The 20808-nt window shown below is 42.5% G+C and overlaps 4 protein-coding genes across 7 annotated transcripts in view; 1 reads left to right on the top strand and 3 right to left on the bottom strand.

Moving 5' to 3' along the window:
• The first annotated feature begins 1223 nt into the window (after positions 1 to 1223).
• Positions 1224 to 2776, top strand: LOC110185849 (uncharacterized). 2 transcript variants are annotated; one of them, XM_020954858.2, is made up of 4 exons: positions 1224 to 1438; positions 1497 to 1551; positions 1621 to 2330; positions 2397 to 2776. In XM_020954858.2, exons 3-4 carry the CDS (start codon positions 1625 to 1627, stop codon positions 2675 to 2677), a joined length of 987 nt encoding a protein of 328 aa, XP_020810517.2. In that variant the 5' UTR covers positions 1224 to 1438; positions 1497 to 1551; positions 1621 to 1624; the 3' UTR covers positions 2678 to 2776. The 2 variants fall into 2 exon arrangements, with proteins under 2 accessions (XP_020810517.2, XP_020810516.2); XM_020954857.2 differs by having other exon boundaries at positions 1249 to 1438; positions 1497 to 1565.
• Positions 2777 to 4661: 1885 nt separating this feature from the next.
• LOC110186037 (retinoid-inducible serine carboxypeptidase) lies at positions 4662 to 6206 on the bottom strand. Its single transcript, XM_020955075.2, has 3 exons — positions 6050 to 6206; positions 5053 to 5964; positions 4662 to 4986 (listed from the first exon to the last, which is right to left on the bottom strand). Exons 1-3 carry the CDS (start codon positions 6123 to 6125, stop codon positions 4694 to 4696), a joined length of 1281 nt encoding a protein of 426 aa, XP_020810734.2. The 5' UTR covers positions 6126 to 6206; the 3' UTR covers positions 4662 to 4693.
• A 411-nt stretch (positions 6207 to 6617) lies between these two features.
• LOC110185873 (retinoid-inducible serine carboxypeptidase) lies at positions 6618 to 8092 on the bottom strand. Its single transcript, XM_020954885.2, has 2 exons — positions 7096 to 8092; positions 6618 to 7034 (listed from the first exon to the last, which is right to left on the bottom strand). The coding sequence occupies exons 1-2, from the start codon at positions 8069 to 8071 to the stop codon at positions 6727 to 6729; spliced, it is 1284 nt and encodes a 427-aa protein (XP_020810544.2). The 5' UTR covers positions 8072 to 8092; the 3' UTR covers positions 6618 to 6726.
• Positions 8093 to 11776: 3684 nt separating this feature from the next.
• beat-Ib (beaten path Ib) overlaps positions 11777 to 20808 on the bottom strand; it is a 55427-nt gene continuing 46395 nt past the window's right edge. For all 3 annotated transcript variants that reach the window (XM_020954836.2, XM_086832045.1, XM_086832046.1), the window contains 5 exons: positions 15327 to 15538; positions 13625 to 13760; positions 13305 to 13561; positions 13072 to 13243; positions 11777 to 12462 (listed from right to left, as the gene is read on the bottom strand). In XM_020954836.2, coding sequence (XP_020810495.2) covers positions 12326 to 12462; positions 13072 to 13243; positions 13305 to 13561; positions 13625 to 13760; positions 15327 to 15538 — 914 coding nt within the window. In that variant the 3' untranslated portion in view covers positions 11777 to 12325. The remainder of the gene's footprint in view (positions 12463 to 13071; positions 13244 to 13304; positions 13562 to 13624; positions 13761 to 15326; positions 15539 to 20808) is intronic.

Here is a 20808-nt window from a genome sequence, read left to right as displayed (position 1 = left end):
CACTCACCACCCCTTAAAAGCACCGCCAGCCATAACCGCATGTGGTGAAATTAACGCCAGCACATGGCATTAGGAGGCCGCATCCCGGATATGCCCCCCGCCCCTCTCCTGCCACAAGCCCAACACACTGAGTACAGGACACAACCCCCGCAGATAGGCCCCCGCCGAGGCATTTCAAATTTTTTATTCCCACACACACTGGCACACACAAATGTTTGTACATTAGCAACATTTGTGCAAATGCTCGACGTCGTCACAGGTGCTGATTATATTGAAAATTATTGGCGAAACATGGCAGCATCGAGCCCCCGTGGAGCTCGGAGGCGTCAATGGGGTTACAGAGAGCTGGAATGGGCTTGGGCTTGGGCGTGGGTTTGGGTTTGTGGCTGCTGCATGTGGACTATAAAAATTGATCGCATACTTTGTGGCGCACCGAGTGTGCTTTGACTGCAGGAGGATAGGCGAGTGCGTTTTGGTCCAATCGTTTCCATTAAACGCGTGAAGTCCTGTCTAGAAGTTGAGCTACTGTTATGTTGTAATTAACTTTCCTAAAGAACCTACTTTAGAAGATCTACTTCTTACCGTTCTATGCAGTCTTATTCATGCAACCCTAACTGCACTTGGTAATAATTTGTAAATTGATGATGTGCGCACAAAGTGTCAAATATCGACACGCGTCAATCGGGAGGCCGCCAGGACTCAGGACCTTCGCTGTGGGAGCCTTGGAGACAGGACAGCCTTCCAGCTCTGAGGAAAATAATAAAGAAGCTATCACGTGAGTGGGGTACAGAAGAAGCGGGAAGAAATTGACAAAAATTGATTGAGCGAAGAAGGGGACAGAGAAGCACAGGTGAAAAAGGGTGCCTAAGGTGTTTCTTAGGTTGCCTTCGGCCCTCTTCTTCCCACTTTATCAAACAATTTTTCAACTTTAAATAATTTCGCTTGAGTTTTTATTGTCCTTCCCTCGAGACAAGCTCCATTGTCGTTGACATGCAATTTAATCTACTTCGCTCATGTGACGCCCCTCACATGCTTTCACGTTCCTTCTGCTAGAACCTGCTAGAACCTACTTCAAGTATGCAAATATGTTTCCAAATTATATCAGACCATTTTTATTAAGACCTGGATGGGGCGAATTAATTTTTCGATTACCAAACATAAGCTCCGTCGATAAGGGCTCTGTTTTACTGTACTCTATGAATTACTATGGATAGCATCATTGATTTTTCTGACAGTTTTGAAGTTGCCATTTAAAAATTAATCACACACCAAAACTCTCCAGGAAAGCTTGTCCATGAACTACACTTACATTTACAAATACACCTGTTTGTTTTAATTGTTGCTGCAACACTAACACCGGAAGAATCTTTTGAAGACACAAAGAGTTGAATTTAAGAAAAGCGTTCATCATGGCCAACGCGGAAATATTTGATTCGGAGTAAGTTGAGCTCTAATCACCTACAAATATAATGAAATGTAAGCCATTGAACTTATAGTTTTGATGGCGGGTACGAGGGCGAGGAAGATGAATGCACAGAGCGGAATGTAGAGGTGCAGCTAACCAGGTGAGGCTAGAAGACATACCTTTTGTCCTAACAAGTTTATCCCACCTCTTCCTAGGACCATGGCGGCTATCATCGATTACAAGATGTTCATTGCCGCCCGTCGCATCCAGGCCTTCTGGCGAGCCCACCGCGACCGGAAGCTGCGCGATAAGCGCTTGCAAGGATGCATTACCATCCAGCGCTCGTGGCGCGGCTTCCGGCTGCGGCGCCAGCTGTGGGTCCTGTACGAGCAACGGCTGCAGGAGGCGTACCTCGATCACCTCAACCTGATGGCCACCCGCATTCAGGCCTTCTTCCGTGGATGGTCAGCCAGGCGGAATATCCACGACATGCTACGCTTGACCCGTATCCAAACGTCCGCCACCGAGGATGTGGTCCATTGCCTTATCGAGACCCTACACCACATAAAGCGAACCGAATATCTGCCAGGTGTCTACTCGCTGATGGAGACGCAGTGCATGTCGAAGGTTGAGAACCTTATTGCCACTATGACGTTTCGATTCTACAACGGTCGAATGACATCGATGATCTCCGCCAAGAAGACTAGGCAGGAGGAGAGCCGCAGGCATTTCCGCGAGTGCCGTTTCCAAACGCAGATACCCTATATTGGGCACAACTTCAGTCTGTGCCCCTATCGTGCCTATAGAACAGATTCGGCTGTCGGGAATGAATTGCTCAATCCGCGGATGCTCGACGTTGCCGCCGAGTACGAGTACTTTCAGCGGAGTGTATATCTCCGGAACTTGCATTCACTCTCCGTGTCGCGTGAGTATTCATTATTCAAATCTATGGCAATCAATACTTTTCGCTATACGTATCATTTTCTTTCAGAAAAACGTGACGAGTGCCTTAGCAAAATCAGAGATCGAGAAAGAAAAGCTTCGGAAAAGTTTTGCAACTCCGTCATCACGAGTATGCGTCAGTGGGTGGTCTGGAAGGAGTTCAGTGACGGAATTAGGGGTACTCTTGGTGGCCCGGACAAGCGGGAACGCTTCTTTAGGAGGCTGGGATTGGTGCTTGAAGATTTCAGCATTAACTGTCAATGCGTGGCTCACGTTTTTCCAGTCTACCAATGTCCAGAAACGCCAATCTCCCCAGGCCATGAGGGATAAATTCAAGGTGAATCATATCAGCTTAGATTGTACAATACCTTTGTTTCTTACATGGTTTATTATAAAAAAAACGTTGAGCATTTCTTAGGAGAAACCGAATTAGTTCTTGGACAGCTTCTTATTTTGATTTTGATCCATACGCAGGGCCCGACCGAGTGGCAACATCTGCACTTGACTGCTTACTAATTAGCACCCATTTATTCACCTTTGCCTTCTTTAATTTTACCCCTGCACTCGCCTCCTGGCTTACCCCTGGTCCTGCAACCGCATTCTCCAAGCAGGCAGCCGCATTTTTCATGCGAGGAATTTTCCTTTGTTTTTAGCAGGCATTTAATTTATTTTACTCCCGGCCGGGCCAAGGAAGACCCGGCATACATACACGGGCAATTTGTGAGCTGCGTGGTAAATCTTGGCGTGCTTACCTATAAATATTTGACATGGCTACAATAGCTCCCCCCCGATCCAGAGACGTGGCAGCCACACTTGGCCCAGCCCCCGAGTTAACCTGTCCTGAGCCCACGACATACGTGCAGGAGCGGCTTGGAGTTTCTGGCTCCCCTGGCCTTCCTACGTGACCACGGACTGGGACTGGGATTGGGATTGGGTCTGGCTCTGGCTACGGGATGCGGAATCCGGGATCCGGAGTGCTGCGGGCTGGCAAATTAGATTTGCCTATAATTAATATGCACGATATGTGGCGTTAACTTGTGTGAAAATTACTCGGGCCCTGACGTGACGCGGCGCGATTCGTGTGGAACGCGAGCACAGGAGCCATCTACTCCAATTACCATCTATCTCTTCGCCACTGGCGGCTTGGCGGCTTCGATTGCCGTACCCGCCCGTAAGTATTTCCTAATTAGTTGTTGATGACAAAAATACGTGGCAGACGGTGCAAGTATATTCGAAAATTAAATATGTAAGGAGCTATGCTGCAAAAATCAATTGTCAAATTGGATCTCCATCAAAATAAGTTAGACAAATTAGCCAGCATAAATATGGCAGGCTGATGTCATTTTTTTTTAATCATGAATTCGGGAAGAGAAAACTGTTGATTTAAAGATATTAATTATGAAAAGCCAAACACCAAGGGGGTTTCTTAAGAAAAAGAATTTTGTTGAAGGGCTGATGAGCTCTGCCCAGATTTCGCATGTTGAAGGAGAACTCTAAACAGAAAGCTAAAATCTTTTCACGTGAAAGTATATGCAATACCTACTTTATATTTTTATATTGTCCAATTTTGATGGCGTCTTGGAAAAAAGCATCTCTGCGGAAATGATCTTCCTGGCCCTCTCTTATTCCAGCCAATTGGGATGTTGCCCCAGACAAACTTTTAAGTTTTTAATTAATTTGTTTTGCTGCGGTCCCGAAAGCCGCAGCGCAGCATTTTTCCCACCTCCAGCCTCGTTGCCCCTCTGCTCATTTTTCTTTCGGCGGCGAAAGCAAAAAAAAGGTTAAGTGGCTTCATTTGGCAAACATTTACCGAGACTCGAGCTGGAAGTTCCCCAGGCACTCATCAATGCCCAAGTGTGTAAGACTTTTAATAGGCTTTTGTGTGGAAAATAAATTGATGCGGTGCACCTGTAAAGCGCTCCAACAATGGGGCTGCCTGAGCCAGACGAATGTCTGTCCGTGTGATGCGGCCAACCGCATCCCAGCCAGAAAGTTCTGGGTCGGAGGGAGGAAGGGCAACCGAAATTCAGTTAATTTTGAGTAAATTGTTAGAAAATTGTTGTTGCCCCAAAACTGGCTGGATGGGCGGCTCATGTGGGCATGGCTTGTGGCCTTGGCTCGAGAATTATGGCATTTAATTACAAAGTGTATTGAGATTCCCCCTTTCATAGAACTTTAACCACTTTGCCAGAGTTGTGTGTGGGTCTCAATGTCCTTGCTCTTATCCCAAGCAAACCAGAGAAATCAAAATATAAGAATATTTCTAACTAAAACGCTTGACCTGTTTTAATTGTTAAGGCGTCATACGATATTGTTTTCATTTAAATGTAACTTTATTTCGGAGCCCTAAAAAGTCGTAAAATACCTCAGGATATACTGCATGGCCGCTGGGTTATCTTGTTGCACCAGATGTCCTGCCCTGAAGACCCAGAACATGCTGAGCCGTCCTCCGTGCTTCTCATAGCCCTCGAGGACTCCCTGGATGCGAAAGGGAGTGCGTGGTGCCTCAAGGTAATCCCGTCTATTTCGCCACTTTAATCGTCCGATCCAACTGACAGTGCCGGGAGTGGCACAGAGTAAGTCCAGTATTCCAGAAAAGATTCCCACTCGGATCGGGGTTTCATCCAGGAGTCTGGTAACTAGAATTACCATTTCTATTACCATAAAATGAACTTAAAAATTGAGTTGGCAGCCATAGCACTTACCAATTTTGGTGGCTGGCTTAAAGATTTCCTCACTGAGTTGCATGAAAACCGTGGCGTTTTGCTCCATCCAAACAGGCTTCTTCTCGAGACCCAGCGCCCGCGTGACATTTGTCCGGATAAAGTTGCTCATCTCCGGATCCTCGCCATAGCGGTAGATCTCGTCCTGATGAACGCGCCGCTGGGTGTTGTAGATGAAGACCCCGCCTGTCCTGGTGGCGATCTCCTCCTGAATATCACCCACCTTAGCCAGGGCGCTTTGCCACTGCTCGGCGTAGACGAGTGCAGCCAACTCACCGGCCAGTTGGGACACTCGACGGTACCCATCGCCGTCCACAATGCCCATCTGGAGCAAGTAGGGAGCGTAGGCTAGGATACTGTCCAGGGGCGAGGTCCAGGGATTTCCCACCACCACAGACTGAAGATGGCAATCCACTCGTCCGCGCTGCTTGGCCAGGTGCAGCTCTAGCGCGAATTCTGGCGCCATTTTCCCGCCGTAACTCTCCGAGAATATGTGCAGGTGCACTCGGCGGAAGAGCGGATGCTTTTGCAGAAAGCTCTCCATCAGAGTGACCAGATCGAGAGCTATCTGCCGGTTGGTACTGGCATACTGTCCGTGATCCTCCACGTAAGCGAAGCCCGTGCCCACGGGGCTGTCTACAAAGAGCACGTTCATATGCCGCACCCAGCTGCTCTCCCGTATCCGGCCTTCGATATCGATGGGTCCCAGTTGCTCGAAGCAGCCGCTGCCCGTGGATGCCACCCCCGGTCCGCCCTGCAGCCAGATCACAAGGGGTCGCTCCACAAAGCTACTCACGTTGGCCGTGGTGTGGAAGAGCCAGTAGAAGAGATGAGCACCCTTGCGCACCTCAACGTAGTCCCAGTCCTGGTCACCAGGTCCCAAGCCGACGCGCCCTAAGACAAGAGTCCTCCGAGGTATTATTTAATCACATCAAAGGATGATCCCTGTACTCTTTTCATTCATTCAAGACGTACCCACCTTGCACCGAGATCAGCGTTATGTGAAACAACAGAGCCCCTAGCCATAATTTTTTCTTATTGTGAGTTAGCTGCATTTCGCGATCACAGGTCTTCTAAGGGGAAAATGGAACTAAACGCGAATATTGACTGCCTCGGTGGCGAATGCGCACTGATCTGGTAAGCTTTTGGCTAGTGGCTAATTATAAATTGGTAAACATTCAGAGTTCAGATAAACAAATATTAGAACAAAACAATGGCAAGGCGAGCCGAAGATTACCCTCTATTCAGTTCTAACATTTAGTGCTTATATTCTATCCGAACTAAAATTTTGCACTTAAAATGTTTTCATTGATTGCCAAGTACAGGGTATTATACAATACACACCCCCAAAAAGCTGATGGGAAAGCTTCTTGGGAAAACGAAGAGAATTCGAAGGAAGTTGCAGTGTCTGAGACCGCAATGTGTACCCCTTAACAAAATCTAGCTTTTATATATTTACTGCCGAAATATAAACATTGACCCTATCTGCTATTTAGGAGGCCGGAACTCACTCCATTTGTTTACAAAAAGAAAACAAAAAGAAAAACTATATGTGGCATCTGGCGCTGCAATTGGATCCTCTTCGAGGCGTGATTATATTTATTAATTGCTTTAGTTTATTCGCCTAACTAATCACTTGCAAAACATAAAACATTATTAGGAGGAATCGCTTTCATACTGTGTGATGGCTTTCAAGACATACTGCATAGCCGTCGGGTTGTCTCCTGGGGCCAGGTGACCCGACCGGTTGATCCAGTACATCCCAAACTTGCCTCCGACTTTCTCGTATCCCTGCAGTCTGCCCTCGATCACGATGGGAGTTCGGTGTGCCTGCACATACTCGCTCTTATGTTTCCAGGTCCAGTCCTTGATCAAGGCCAAGGTGGCTGAGGTGGGAACCAGGACATCCAATTGCCCGGAATAAATATTAATCGAGACGGAGGTCTCGTTCAGCAATCGTGGAACTAAAAGAGATATATTATTTAAACACACCCTTATGTAAAAGTTATTAAAAAATTGTCTCACTCGTCAACATATCCGATTGCATGCGTTCTCCGTGCAGGGTGAGGAAAACCTGTATTACCTGCGCTGCGAAAATACTGCCATTAATCTGCAGGGCCTCACCCACATCCTCCTGCATGAATCGCACCAGGTCATCCCCATAGCCGTAGGTGCGATCTTCGGAAGGATCCACATGGGTCTGTGTGTTGTACATGAAGACCTCCCCGGTGATGTTCTGCATAAGTTCGAACCACTGAAAATACTCATCCGTGGCCTTCTCGAACTCGTGCATCTTGAGAGCGCTGAGAATCCGTTCCTCCTGCGCATCGATCTGCGCCACTCCGTCCTCGTCGATCAGCCCGTTCACGAACAGGTAATTGGAGTGTTCCCGGCAGATGTGGCGGGTGGATATCCAGGGATTGCCCAAGTTGACCGACTTCAGGGTTCCCGGTGCTGCCAACTCACCCGTGCTCATGGCCTTATCCAGGCGAATGGCCAATGCAGGTGCCATCTTGCCGCCGTAGCTCTCTGAGAAGATGTGCAGCGGAACCTCCTTGAACTCGCTGTGGCGCTTGTAGAAGTACATCATGAAGGTCATTAGGTCTTCAGTCAGCTCCTCGCTATTGGTGACCAGCAGGCTGGAGTTGTCTACGTAGCTGTAGCCCGATCCAACAGGACTGTCCAAGAAGAGTACGTTCACGTGCTGCACCCAGTTCCCTTCGCGAGGTTCACCCTTGATATCCACGGGTCCCAGCTCCTGGAAGTTGCCCAAGGCGGAGGAAGCGCCTCCGGGTCCGCCCTGGAGCCAGAGGACCAGGGGACGCTCCGTGTAGCTGCTCACGTTGGCGGTGGTGTAGTAGAGCCAGTAGAACATATGCGCTCCCTCCCGGACGTCCACGTAGCCCCAATCCTGCTCCCCGGGTCCGAAGCCACGGCGGGCACTCGTCCAGGGGACCCCTAAAAGGAGGAGGCTCACGATCGCCAGGTAACCGCACCACATTCTCGCAGGCGTGTTCGTCAATTACTGGAATCTTTGCTCTTAAACTTTCGTCTATTTATTGGACTGGTTCGGAAACGATTACGCGTTCGAATGTTCGAAATTTGACCATGAAAAGTTTATGTTCTTTGTTTCTGCTGAGAGGTATATATAGACAATTTGTTTGGTGCTTGACCCCTGCATTCAGAGAAATACCTTGTGAGATTCTTAACTAAATTTGGAAGGGTATATTTAATAGCGAGTAAAAATAATGACAAATATTTTTACATTGTTTCTACATTTAAATATACCCAACTCCAAGCTTTAAAATAAATAAGTAAGAGTTCTTATATGTATATATTTATCTTTCTGTATGAATCAAACTTGTTTCTACACATTAATTTTCACAATTAAAGATAAATAAATAAACAAACAGTTCAATTCTGGTTTCGTAAAACCCCATTTATATGGTTAAGTTCTATGTTTGGTCGCGCTCCTCGACTTTCACTTGCTACTTGCTTTTTTTCTCCAGGTGACCACCTCTGGGCAAGTTTGGCAAACAATTCCCTTGTGTTTATTCAATGCCAATTTATGGCATCCCAATTTATAAACAATTCTCTACAGCGATCTGATTCAAGCAGTCTTTCAAATTTATTTCTCTTAGCATATTCATTAGTGCAGCTATAAATGGTTTCTTTATACTTTCTTAATTTTTATTTAATTAAATTTATTTAGTCATGATATTTTCTATATATTTAAAAATATATTTAGCATTTCAGGTCGACCTATTTAAAAGAATCGCTTTCATAGCTGTCATGATGTCTTCTGGGGCCAGGTGACCCGATCGGTTGATCAAGTACATCCCGAACGTGCCTAGGTGGACACATGTTGCAATTATAATTAAATATAGATCAATTATTCAATTAAAGAATCATTTTTTGGGATTTGGCCTTCACACTCTAGTTCTTGGTTAATTAAATTAATATCTGAAATGGTTTAAGAGCCTTCTCTTTAAGTTTGTAAGTCTCATTATCTCATAAAGTTATTTGGCAAGGATATTTGGCTTTAATTTTATTACCGAACATTTAGAGAAAAGAAACTGGTTTTAGCAAATACTTACTGTCATCAATAGTTGCCACGGAAGTATCCGCATAAAGGCTGTCGAGGGCAAGAAAAGATTGAGCGGCAAAGACGATGCAATCGATTTGCAAAGCTTCGCTCACGACGCCTTCAAAAACTGTTTGATATCTTCACCAAAGCCACCGGATCCACATGGGTCTAGTGACTTCCAAGGAGAAAACACACTATCATTCAGAAACTGCAGAGCATTCTCCCACGAGATCGGCCAATTACTCCATTAGCTGCAACGAATTTTTGCCTATTTATCGCACTGATTTGAACGCAAAATTGTTACTCTCTTGTTTGCTCTGCTTTCTTGTAAATATTGAAAAGCTTAAACAGATGCACTGAAACATAGATATCTTCTTAATAAACTTACCAAGTGCATTAATAATTGAAAAATGCTTATTTGATGTTTAATTTATAATAATATTTTATTTTCTTATGGTGTTTAAGCGCTTAGCTCAATTTTTTTGTGACCACCAAAGCTGGAATATCATTGGAATTATTTTATTTTTCTGGCGGTTATTCATTATTCGGTCTGTGATATACTTTAGGGGTAAATATGGTACATTTGGTAGCATATTTTAAGGGGTATGTGTATAATTATTCTTCTGTTCAATTTATTTTAATTGAAATTTATTTAAATTTATTATTCGAATTGTGTTTTGCTACCTTATTGTGTAAACTTTATCATTGTAAGGAGTTATATCAATTATAATCTTTTAAAGCTATACCTGCAGAAAGAAAAATGTGTACTAAATGTAAAAATTGTTCAAATTGTTGGGAACTCTTCTTTTAATATCTCAAATGTCCGGCTAACGCTTTCATTTGATTTATTTTATTTTTTTTTTATTTAACGCCAATGTTTTTGTGTCTTAATTGTCAAAGTTAAAATTGCTTCATTTCAATTCCACGAAGTCCACAACAATGGACACTCTGGGTGCCAGGAAAATGCCTCGCAGAGAAGGAGTGGAAAATGAATCCGATTTCCGCCACTCTGTGGCTCCACCCGGAAAAGTAATTAACAAATGTTTGTTTGTTCCATGCAAGTCAAAAACAGGACGGCGAAAAAAGCTCACGATGCGAGCCAAGCAAGGCGGACTGCTTTTGACAACTGCAAGTGGTTGGACCCCTTCGCAACTGCCACATCAACACCCACTACACACCACACACCACCCACCACACACCCCTCTTCCCACACAGGCCACTGCCAATTTTCTCCGAGTCACAGTGCAGTTTTAATGAGAGCAGCACCTGGCGACTGGCGACTGGTGACTGGTGACTGCCGGCTGCCTGCTGGCGGCTACTGTCATCAGTGGCAAGTTGGCGATGCCAAGCGACCGCAAACGGAAATCAATTTGCCACGGGAGCAAAACCCAAATTGCCAGTTGAATGCGTTTTCGATTGTCCATTAAGCAGTTCCTGCAGCCGGCTTTTTGCCGTCTGCCAAAAGTCATTTTCAAGCAATTGGCCTGACTGGCAAGGCAAGGCAACAGCGCGCTCAGAGCCAAAATGGGAAAAAATGGTCTGCTCCCGACACGGTCTCTTTGAAATTTTATTAGTCTGAATATTGAATAGAAATATTTTTAAATTCTAGATCGATCTGTAAGTTATGTTTATATAATTATGGGTATTTGCTATAAAACTTCAATTATTTAAGGTACCTCTGAGACTCTAAGATGCAGCGAAAGGGAAGGAAAAATATTGATGCATAGTGTATCTGAGCCCTAACCCCATCAATTAGTTCATGACTTTGGGTAGCTGGGGAAATTACTTTTTAATATATAAAGCTTGTATGCTAAAAATATTTGCATCTCTGCAAGTATTTTTTTTTTAGAACACACACGCTCAATAAATTTGTGCATTTGTGCCACGCCCTCGTATGCAGATTTGCAGCATGGGGAAATGCAGATGCAGTCGTCTGTGAAACAGCAGCTAACACACACACCCCACACACACAGACTGTGTTCAATGCCGAATGACTTTTCTAGGACACGCCACACGCACACCCCTTTGACGCTGTTTTTGGTGTCACTCCGCCAATTTCGACGACTCCAAATGTCTGTCTCCGTCTCCGGCATTTGGTTGTTTTTGTCACGTAAATTACAAGTTTTTCAGCTTGGAACTTGGCCTTTGCCCTCTTTGCCTCCGTTTCCGTTTACATCGTTGACTCTGCAATTTTTCACACTTTAGCCGAAAACGGTTGCCGGGGTCGACCGAGTTATAAATACTGGTAATGGAAAATCGCCGGCAGGCAGACACAAATTCAAGAACAATGAAAATCTTGCGGAATTAATCTTCCGCAAAAGGTTGTTGTAATTAGATTGAGTGAATTTTAATGGTGCGATTTAGAGCATCAAATAAAGATTGATGGCGTGCTGGAATTCAGATACATACTTTGCAGGCTATGGGAGAAAATCATGGCATTACATTTTTAGTCCTTTATTTGAGGGAAAATCCCTGGAAAATGTATAATTCAAGAAGCTACTAATTTACACAAGAAAGCAATAAACAGATAAATACTTACCAGGTTGTTTTACACCCATAATGTATACTTTTATTTGTTTCAATAACCTTTAATTTATTTCAATAAAAACACTTACTTACTTACTGGTGATGAAATAAAACAATCTTTATTTGGCTTCCAGCAAGGCTCCCAACGCACTCTCCCAACTTAGGGTCACACTAAAGTTATCTCTATGGCTAAATATGTAGTTGTACAGTTTTTCAAACAGACACAGACGAACGAAACACTTAATCCGCCCAGAAACCACAATCTTAACGATAAATCCTTGACAAAACCCAACGGAAGCAAACATTCAGAATCCTGCTTATAGAGTAGGTGTGTATGTGTTCCTGTGAGAATGTGCTCGATGTTTATTTACACTTGACTTAAGGGTTAGAGAGGTCCTCGCAGGGATTCGCACGAGTGTTGATGCGGGATGCCGCATTTCCGAAATGCACTCGCCCCTACAGATACTTAACATAGGCATAGGTATATGTGAGTAGGTATAGTCGGTATGCTGGGGACCGTTCACTGTCGATTCGCTATTTGATTCACTAAATATGGGTTCCGTAATTGCCGAGCCCGAGCAGGGCTCCTCCACTCGTCCAAGTCCCGCCTGAAGTCCATCTCTCCTGACAGTGACCGGCTTATCACCGCTCCATCCTGTCGGAACGCTGGCCGGCCAACAGGTTACCCCACTGACCCAGAATCCTGATGGCCGGAAAGAGCAGGATGAGCACGGTGCGGTTCCAGTCGAACGGACTCGGCCTCAGTCCGGCGGCGGCATCTGAAATAACACACAAAACAAGATTGGTTTAGCCCTGGCGAGAGATTGAAATCTGCTGCGGGAAGGGCACCCGGCGGCCAAATTAATCTTTGAATTAATTGCTTCCAGCTTAGCGCAGAGCATTAATAAATCGCTGCCACACAAGGATGTGGGGGATCGGGCTAATAAGGTGCTCGGTCCTTTTTCGTTAACTTTGATTTAATGCCCCACAGTTTATCACTGTAATGGCGTGCGTGTAAATGTATCCCCTGTGCATTTGTTCAGTTGGCCAAAAACCATCAGGCCCAGTTGGGTCAATAGCCTTCCCTTTCCCCCTCATTAGGGCGTGGTTGTTGCCTGTCTGTGGGCTAATTTTTAAACAGCAGCCACAACAGAAAAAAACCTCAGCCTCTAATGACTGGAACTTAATCATATGGGATATCTATTGATTACCTTTGACAATGGTTAAGACAATAGGAAAGTATATTTTAAATTGGTGCCTGAATAAGACAAGTTAATCATGGCTTAAATATCCTTTAAATTAGCGCCTGAATTAGTAATATTTAGCATTGATTCCTTGTTCAGATATTGGTGTTATAGTATAGTATAGGGAAATGTAATCTTACTCACTTGAGTGAATCAGGAAAAGTTCGTTGTGCTCGTCGGCCTCACCAGGCTGATCAAAGGGATACATATTCATGTCGGGAGATCGCCCCGAGGCCAGAATCCTGGGACGATCCTCCTCGATCAGTTTCTCGCTCTCCTGGGCATAGATGTCGTGGATGCGGGCCGAGCACTTCAGCTGTAATCGAAACGAAACGGGATATGTCACAGTTCTAGTTATATAAATGGTCTTGTCTCACCTTCAAGCGACTCTTGATGAAATGGTGAACCGTCACAACGAAATTGATCTCCAACACTGCCGACTCCAGGTGCTCGGCCAGATGTCTCTGAACATCGTAAACGCGCAGATAGTTCGGTGGCACCTGTATGTCGTTGATCCACCAGGTGAGGTTAGCCGCTGGCTTGGAATAGTCCGAGGAGCAGTTGCCGTTCACCACGTCGCCAAGGCGATATCGCGAATGGATGCCAGTGATAATGGGTCGCTGGGTAGGCAGTTCTGGGGCGGAATTCGGTACAATTAGTTCCTGATGGAGTGAAGGAGGCCCTGGAGCCCACTTACCAACCACTTCCATGTCGGCGGCCACGATGGAGGTGTCGAAGGTGGGCGCATCGGCGGACACTTCGCAGGCAAACTTGCCGGATATAGAGGTGGGCACATTTCGCAATAGGACGTGGCTGGCATTCGATTGGGTGGTCTGAAAGTTAAGATTTTAAAGAAATATTATCTAACAACAATCAAATTTAATTAAATTATAATAAACAAAAGAACGGAAGCAGTAGCCAATTTGTTGGAAAAGTTTTTGAATCCTTGTGCTTGTGCTAAAATACTTATTGTGTAAGATAGTTTAATATCGAGACTACTTGCAGCCCAAAAGTATACTGGATTTAAAGAGAATACAAATGTTAGCTTCTTTATATTGCATATTATTAATTTCTTTTATTTTAGAAAGAGACTCGGCTGACTGATTCTATGCTTTTATAATAAATGTGATTTAAATATATACAAGAAATCATTTACGACCATTAAACTCAGTACTTAAAATCAACCCAATTAATTGGCTTCAGGGACACACAAAAACGACTCTTGGTCAACCCACAAATAAATATGTATTTGTCGACCGCATTTACGCCTACACTTACATAAGATAGGCGTAACCTTCGTCCTTCTTGCTACTTTTCATTCATTATATGTATTTAATTTATTTCATGCGTGTTTTTGTCCTTTCGAAACGTCGTTTTTAATATCGAAATGTCAGCAAAAGTCAACAATAAGAGTGCAGCAAATGAAAAGTCAAAATTGTTAATTAAAACTTTTTAACATGCATAAAACAAACACAGCCGCATACAGGCCCATCAAACCAGGCCGATTGTTTACTCTTCTCCTGCTGCCGTTGCTGCTTTTGTTGCTGCTGCTGCTGCTGTTGCTGTTGCTGCTGCTGTTGCTGTTGCTGATGTCGTTAATACCATGAGCAACAGTGACAGCAACATCATCGAGTGCACACAGCAGCAGCAGTTGCCTTCAGTTATTTAAAGCAATTTATCCTGCAACTCTTTCTCGCAGTATCTCTTCACAGTTTCAATCAGTCTCATCATCCGCATGCCCAGCATCAGCACTTGCGAAGCGTTGACCTTTTAGTGGTTTTATAGCCAATAACTTATAACATTTCACAGGATTACTTAAAATCACCCTTTGGATCTTTCTTAGGAGAATAATCTCATATAAAAAAATAAATAAACAGAACCACTCTTCAACAGATGTTAAAGACACATCCCTTTTATAAAATTTAATTTGCATGCTGCAATATAGTGTTTTAAAAGTTGCTACTCTACTTTACCAGAAGACAATATTACTACACCACAATAAAATATGCAATAAAAGCATTATGTTAATTTATTTACTGCGAAATCATGAAATCAAATACGTTTATATCTATAGAAACTCAGTGACATTTAATGTTATTTCTGCCTTGATTGAATTGTATTTAGTTCTGTTTTTTTAAGAACTATTACAATAAAGCAAATAAATCTGATAGGAATATAGTCAAAGGCGTTGTACTTTCAATTTCTTTTAAATTCGAAACTGTTGAGAGATACCTCTAAAACCTTTATTAATGCATCAGTACACGAAAGTAAATAATTAAAAAATATATCCAAATAATATTTTATAAAAAGATTGTTGTCTGACTGTTTTCAGTTTAAGAAGAATTTAAATTTCTTGAGCTTTGGGTGGTCCCAGATATAGCTATTTTGACATCACTCACCTCAACGTCGATTTCGTTCGTTTTGGTAAATATCTTCCAGGCCGGATTCTCCTTCGGTGTGAAGCGGTAGAACTCCCGCCGGCCTCGATACCACTTCACCGTGTAGAGCGTGTCGTTCTCGATGTCATAATTGCAGATTAAGAGCGCATTATCGCCGCGCTTAACGGCGGACGGGATGCGAACGTTGACATTCCGCAGCCCCACTGTGAGACCTGCAAGGCAGAATGGGTGTTGTTAGCGAGTGTTGTCATGGGATCGGAGTGAACAGCAGCCTCTGGCTTAAATATGACAAGTTATTGTGGCTTAATTATGATCCCCTCGAGCATTACACGGCATTCACGCCCGTCCTCTTATACAGCGACTCAACGTGAAAAACAAGACAAATGAATGAAAACTTTAAACTCTGGAGTCAATCAGTAAAGGGAAATATATATTTCGATGGCAAAAAATTACCGAAATCACATAAAATCAATACGAGTAGTACACTTGTACTTGCAAGCTTCAATTACTTGAAAGCTATGTGATACTTATGGTCAAGTTTCGTATACTAAGTTGCATTCATTAGTTTCATTAAATAATATTTAAGTTAAATATCACATTTCATCAGAAGTTAAAACGAATTTCTTATTTAAAGCTTACTCATTTGATAATCTATACATTCCACATCAAATAAATTTTGGTTTCGTGAGTATTTAGCTCTGCGGCTTTCGCTCGGTGTACCGCAACCTCGTCAGCCATGGAAAAAAAGTGGGTCAACGGCCATGAAAACATGAAAAGACCCTCCAAAAAATATATAAAATACTCAATGGCATTCACAAACCCGCGGGTGGGAAAGAGACAACCGGAAGAGCCAAACTCAAAAGCTGATTATAACAAAAAGATTGGTCAATCTCCATATTAACCGAGCGCCCCAAGCTGCTCGCCTGTTCCAAATTATAAAAAGCTTCCTAGAAAAATTAAAATCGAAAGTGAGGGTCGCTCTCTCGCCGAAAAACAACCCATAAATCATAAGGGGGCCCGTCGCTCTTTCAAGTGGCGTTGCGTAGAGTCGCCGCCATGTAGGAAATCAAGTTGGGGCAGGCGACCAGGGTCTCAGCAGCCTCCGCTGCCCCGCCGTCAAAGGTGGTGGAATAGTTCCCCCAGAGGTCACTGAACCCAAGTGGGCGACGAAGATCTCTGAGTCATAGGCACGTTCAGCAGAAGACGGCACAGATCAACCGGTGGTTGCTATGCTGATATATTTTAAGTTCTTCAGCTTAGTGAAGTTCATTGTTTCTAGGTGTGTATTTTAGATAAAAAATGTACATATTTTACTTAGATAATAATATATACGTATGTATATTTTATACATTTTGCTTAAATTACAAGAGAAGTTAATAGAAAATACCTAAAGATATTTATCCTTTTTACCTGCATGTTCTATTTTTATTTTGCTTGTATTATATTATATACTATTGGAATAATATTATATGGAAAATATAGTTAATTAATAACACTTTGTTTTATCTGTAAGACAAAACAAATGCGTAAGATTCCCAAGTATTTGAGTTTAGGAAGTGTAACTTTGCTATCCTCGTTCTTTAAGCTATAATACCTACAAGGAGACTTCTCTCAAGGCTTTAAAGGGCTAGTTTCTGATACAAAAATAGTATATAAAAAAATAATTTAAAACGTGAAACCGGTTCGATGGGGTAGGGAGGGGACCTGCTGGGGTCTGTTTAAACAATTGCTCCAACGTCGTCCGCACTTGGTAGCTGATTTCGCTCCGTCTGTCGCCGTCACCGTTGCCGTCTCCGGCTCGGTTCGTTTCTGGTTAACCTTGAATACTAATTGCTGTTTCACGTTGATTTTAATGGCACTGGCTGCGTACGGAGCGGAGCGTTGTTGGTGGCTGTCGCCGCTGCCGTATCAGCATAAAATTTCATGCTGCCCCTTCGGGGCGGCTGCCGCTGAACGCTGGGCGCCGGATCGAAATAGTACGAAAAAACTAATCTCATCCGCCGCGCCGGTTTTCTAGCCGGCCGCCGTCTTCCGAGCAGCACGAATTTGCGTAAACAGAGCACTATTTGCTCTGTCGAGTGACGCTAAAAGTGCTCTCCTCCAACGAGGGCGGGCGGTGATCAATCCATCGCCAGACTATTTAGAAACCGTTGCTGTTCTATTTTGGCCAGGCCAACAGAAGAGGCAGCGACTACTGCTGCCAACATGCTGCTGCTGCTGCTTGGGTACGTGTTCAATTCAAGGAAACCTTGAGGTTGTCGTTGCGATCGAACTGGAAAACCTTGGAAAACCAGAAGCGAGCCCCTCCACCGTGAAAACAATAAAAACGACTAACTAAGTGCCTGGAGAGGTGAGCATGAACGGACAAAGGGCATTCAGCCTGGCTAAAAAACAAGATTATTGCTAGAACCTGAGAACTTGAGAGAACTTCAGTTTGAATATAATAAAGAACACTAAAAAAATTAATAATTTTATTAATAATTAATAATCAAATAATAAGAATAAATGATTGTATACATACAAGTAAACAGATGTTATGCTAATATTTAACTCAATGTGATATAAGATAATAGCAAACTATTCTTAATGAGTTCAAAAGAATATAATAATATTAATGAAAAAACATATTATACAAAGTTAAAATTAAATTCGTATTTTATAACAATTAAATGCTCAATAAACCTCTTGTAATTATCATCAAATTCCAATGAGTTTCTATTTTCACAAAAGAAAATGCTAATTTAATAATTATTAAACCCATAACTGTCTTATAAAGTTCCAATAATTATCATAAAATGCAACATGTTGATAACATCTCCGACACATTACAAGTATCTGAATCTGATTCACTCCACATCCCATGAGATTTGCCTTATTTTCTTAACTCATATCCCTGTCCCATCCGATCCCCGATGGCCCCGCCCATTTAAACATGGCATTAAGACCCGCATTACGGGCGACCTGCTCTTGACGGTTGCCCTTTTCCCTCCACTGCCGACGACTCACCATTGTTTAAATTTCGTCACAAATAAGAGCAGCGAAACACAACAAAACAAAACAAAACGAACCGAAACCAAAACCAAAACCAAAAAAACGAGCAGCAGGAAACGAGGTCACCAGAAGCAGAGAGCCAACTGAAGTGCGAGCCACTCGGCATTATGTTGGCCTGTTACCCGCTGCCGGTATATTATCGATCATGTTTTAAAAGCGAAAGTGAAGGCGGTGGCGGCGGTGGACGAACGGACGGACAGGTCGAGCGAGCAGCTCGTCCGCTGCTGCACAGTGACTCCATTTTTCAAAACAAAAAAAAAAATATTTTATGTAAGTAGGAGTACGACTGGTATCGATTTCAAATTTGTAATATTTTAAACAATTAAAACAATTGATTCGTTAAAAAAAATGTATACGAAAATGCTAGTATATATTTCATTAATTATAATTCTTAGTAAATTCATTACTAATTATAATTATGCCAGTCACTAACACAAAGAATTGATAAACTATATCTCTTTAGAATTGTATTTCAAAAAGAGAAACGGTAGAACAGAGGACATCTTTACAGAAATATGTATATATTCTATTTCTATTTCTAAACAAATAATAAATAAATATAATTATAATTATAAATATATATAATGTTGAATAAGTATTTATTTTATTCTCCTCTCTATATATTTAATTATAATGAAGACAAAGATTTATAAAATAAAGTATTATATAATAAAATACAATAATTTCTAATACAAGATCCAATAATTCTCTAACCTATATATTTAAATATACTTAATACAATAAATAATAATAAATAAGGTAAAAGAATAATACATTTAAGTAATTATTAAAACAAAATGCACGACCAGTCTTCGCTAAGCGACCCACTGTGCAACGCCTGGCAAGGTCTGCGAGTCGCAGATACAGATACAGATACAAACAGGGCGCAGATACAGATATGTATGTACTTCACCGGCTGACTCTGTCTGCTGCTCGCCTGTTCGCCGAGCAAAGCCGGCTATCGATTTCTACATAAAAAACGAAAGTGAATCCGTTGCGTCCCGACTCGGCGGAGGCGATGCTCTTCTTCGCCTGACCCAGTTTTGGGCCGCGTTCGCTGACTTTGGCTCTGACCCCGCCCAAGGTTCAACGGCCGCGACCATGGGCGCCAAGGTGAGCGGCCGCCAACGGTGTCACGTTCAGGGACCGCCCCTGACCGTCGATCGCAACGACCTAAGCCCACAGCACGATTGAAAGAAAAATCAGGCGCCTGTTGCCCGCACCAGGGGATCAGAGCCCGCAGCAGGGGAAGACCCTCTGTTCCACGGGCGGTTTCGTTATTTTTTTCGGGGGTTCAACGAACTCTCGGGCCTGAAATTTTGGAGATCGTTGACCGCGCGCACGCTGCGGTGGAGGGAGAGAGACGGTTAGCTGATGTCAGCAGCAACGCTTTCGATTCGGTGCGGAACAGAAAGCAAGAGACAGAGAGAGATAGGGAGAAAGCGAACGAGCGAGAGGCAAGCTGGTTATACCTTTGACTTTAGCAATTAAATCGACAGTGGGCACTCCATGTGATATAAAATTTAAAAAAAATAAAAATAAATAATTTTGCCGTATGTATATATATTTAGCGTTTAAAGATGATTTACTTGTAACATAAAAAAATTTACATTCAATATTTCAACTGCCAAAAATCAAAATATTTAGTTGTTTAATTAAGTTATTGATATTCAATAATTTATCTTGCTCTAATAAATAAATTTTTAATGAAATACAAAATAAATTCATTAAAATTTTATTACATTTTTTTGGTTTGAATTTCAAGAACAAAAATAATATCACATTTAGATTTTTTAACCAAAATGTATGATAAAATATTTTGATTTAGTATATGGACAGCACAATTAACATCAACAATTCTTGCGATAACTACGCAACAAATTTTCCTATGTTACCTTAAGGGCTTAGGTTTGGGATCAAATTTAATTTGTATGAAGGTATTAAATTATAAATATTATATTATTATTATTAATTATATTATTATAATCTATAAATTATTATACTTTAAAATGAATTTTGTTATCCTAATAATAAAATATTAAAATTAATATTTACATATTTTAATTTAGTTTCATTTCTGAAAGTGTTTGACTAAATTTTACGTAATATTCACCTCATCAGAGCGTTTCCTGTAGTTTGTTAATTTGTCACGTAGGTAAAGTTTCCATTTTATTGTAAAAAAACATACTGAGCAACAAATTGTTATCCAGAACGTTTGCTCCGCATTTGTTGCTATTTTCCGAACCCCTCGTGGAACTCACTGGAAATGTTTATAAACTTTTGTGTGTGCCTCCCCCTTTGCGGTATAAAACATTAATTTTTTTGTTAAATACGAAATTATAAACTTTTTGTAACAAGCGCCCAGAAAGCGTTTGAAAGTCGTTTGACGGCCTGCATCTCGCCCGCTCCACTCGTGTGGATAAGTGCCGAG

Source organism: Drosophila serrata, unplaced genomic scaffold, assembly GCF_035046125.1.
Source record: "Drosophila serrata isolate PLE 108 unplaced genomic scaffold, ASM3504612v1 contig_245, whole genome shotgun sequence".
In the NCBI taxonomy this organism is placed as follows: Eukaryota; Metazoa; Arthropoda; class Insecta; order Diptera; family Drosophilidae; genus Drosophila; species Drosophila serrata.
Note: the sequence above shows the minus strand (reverse complement) of the source record. Positions and strands in the feature narration are given on the sequence as shown.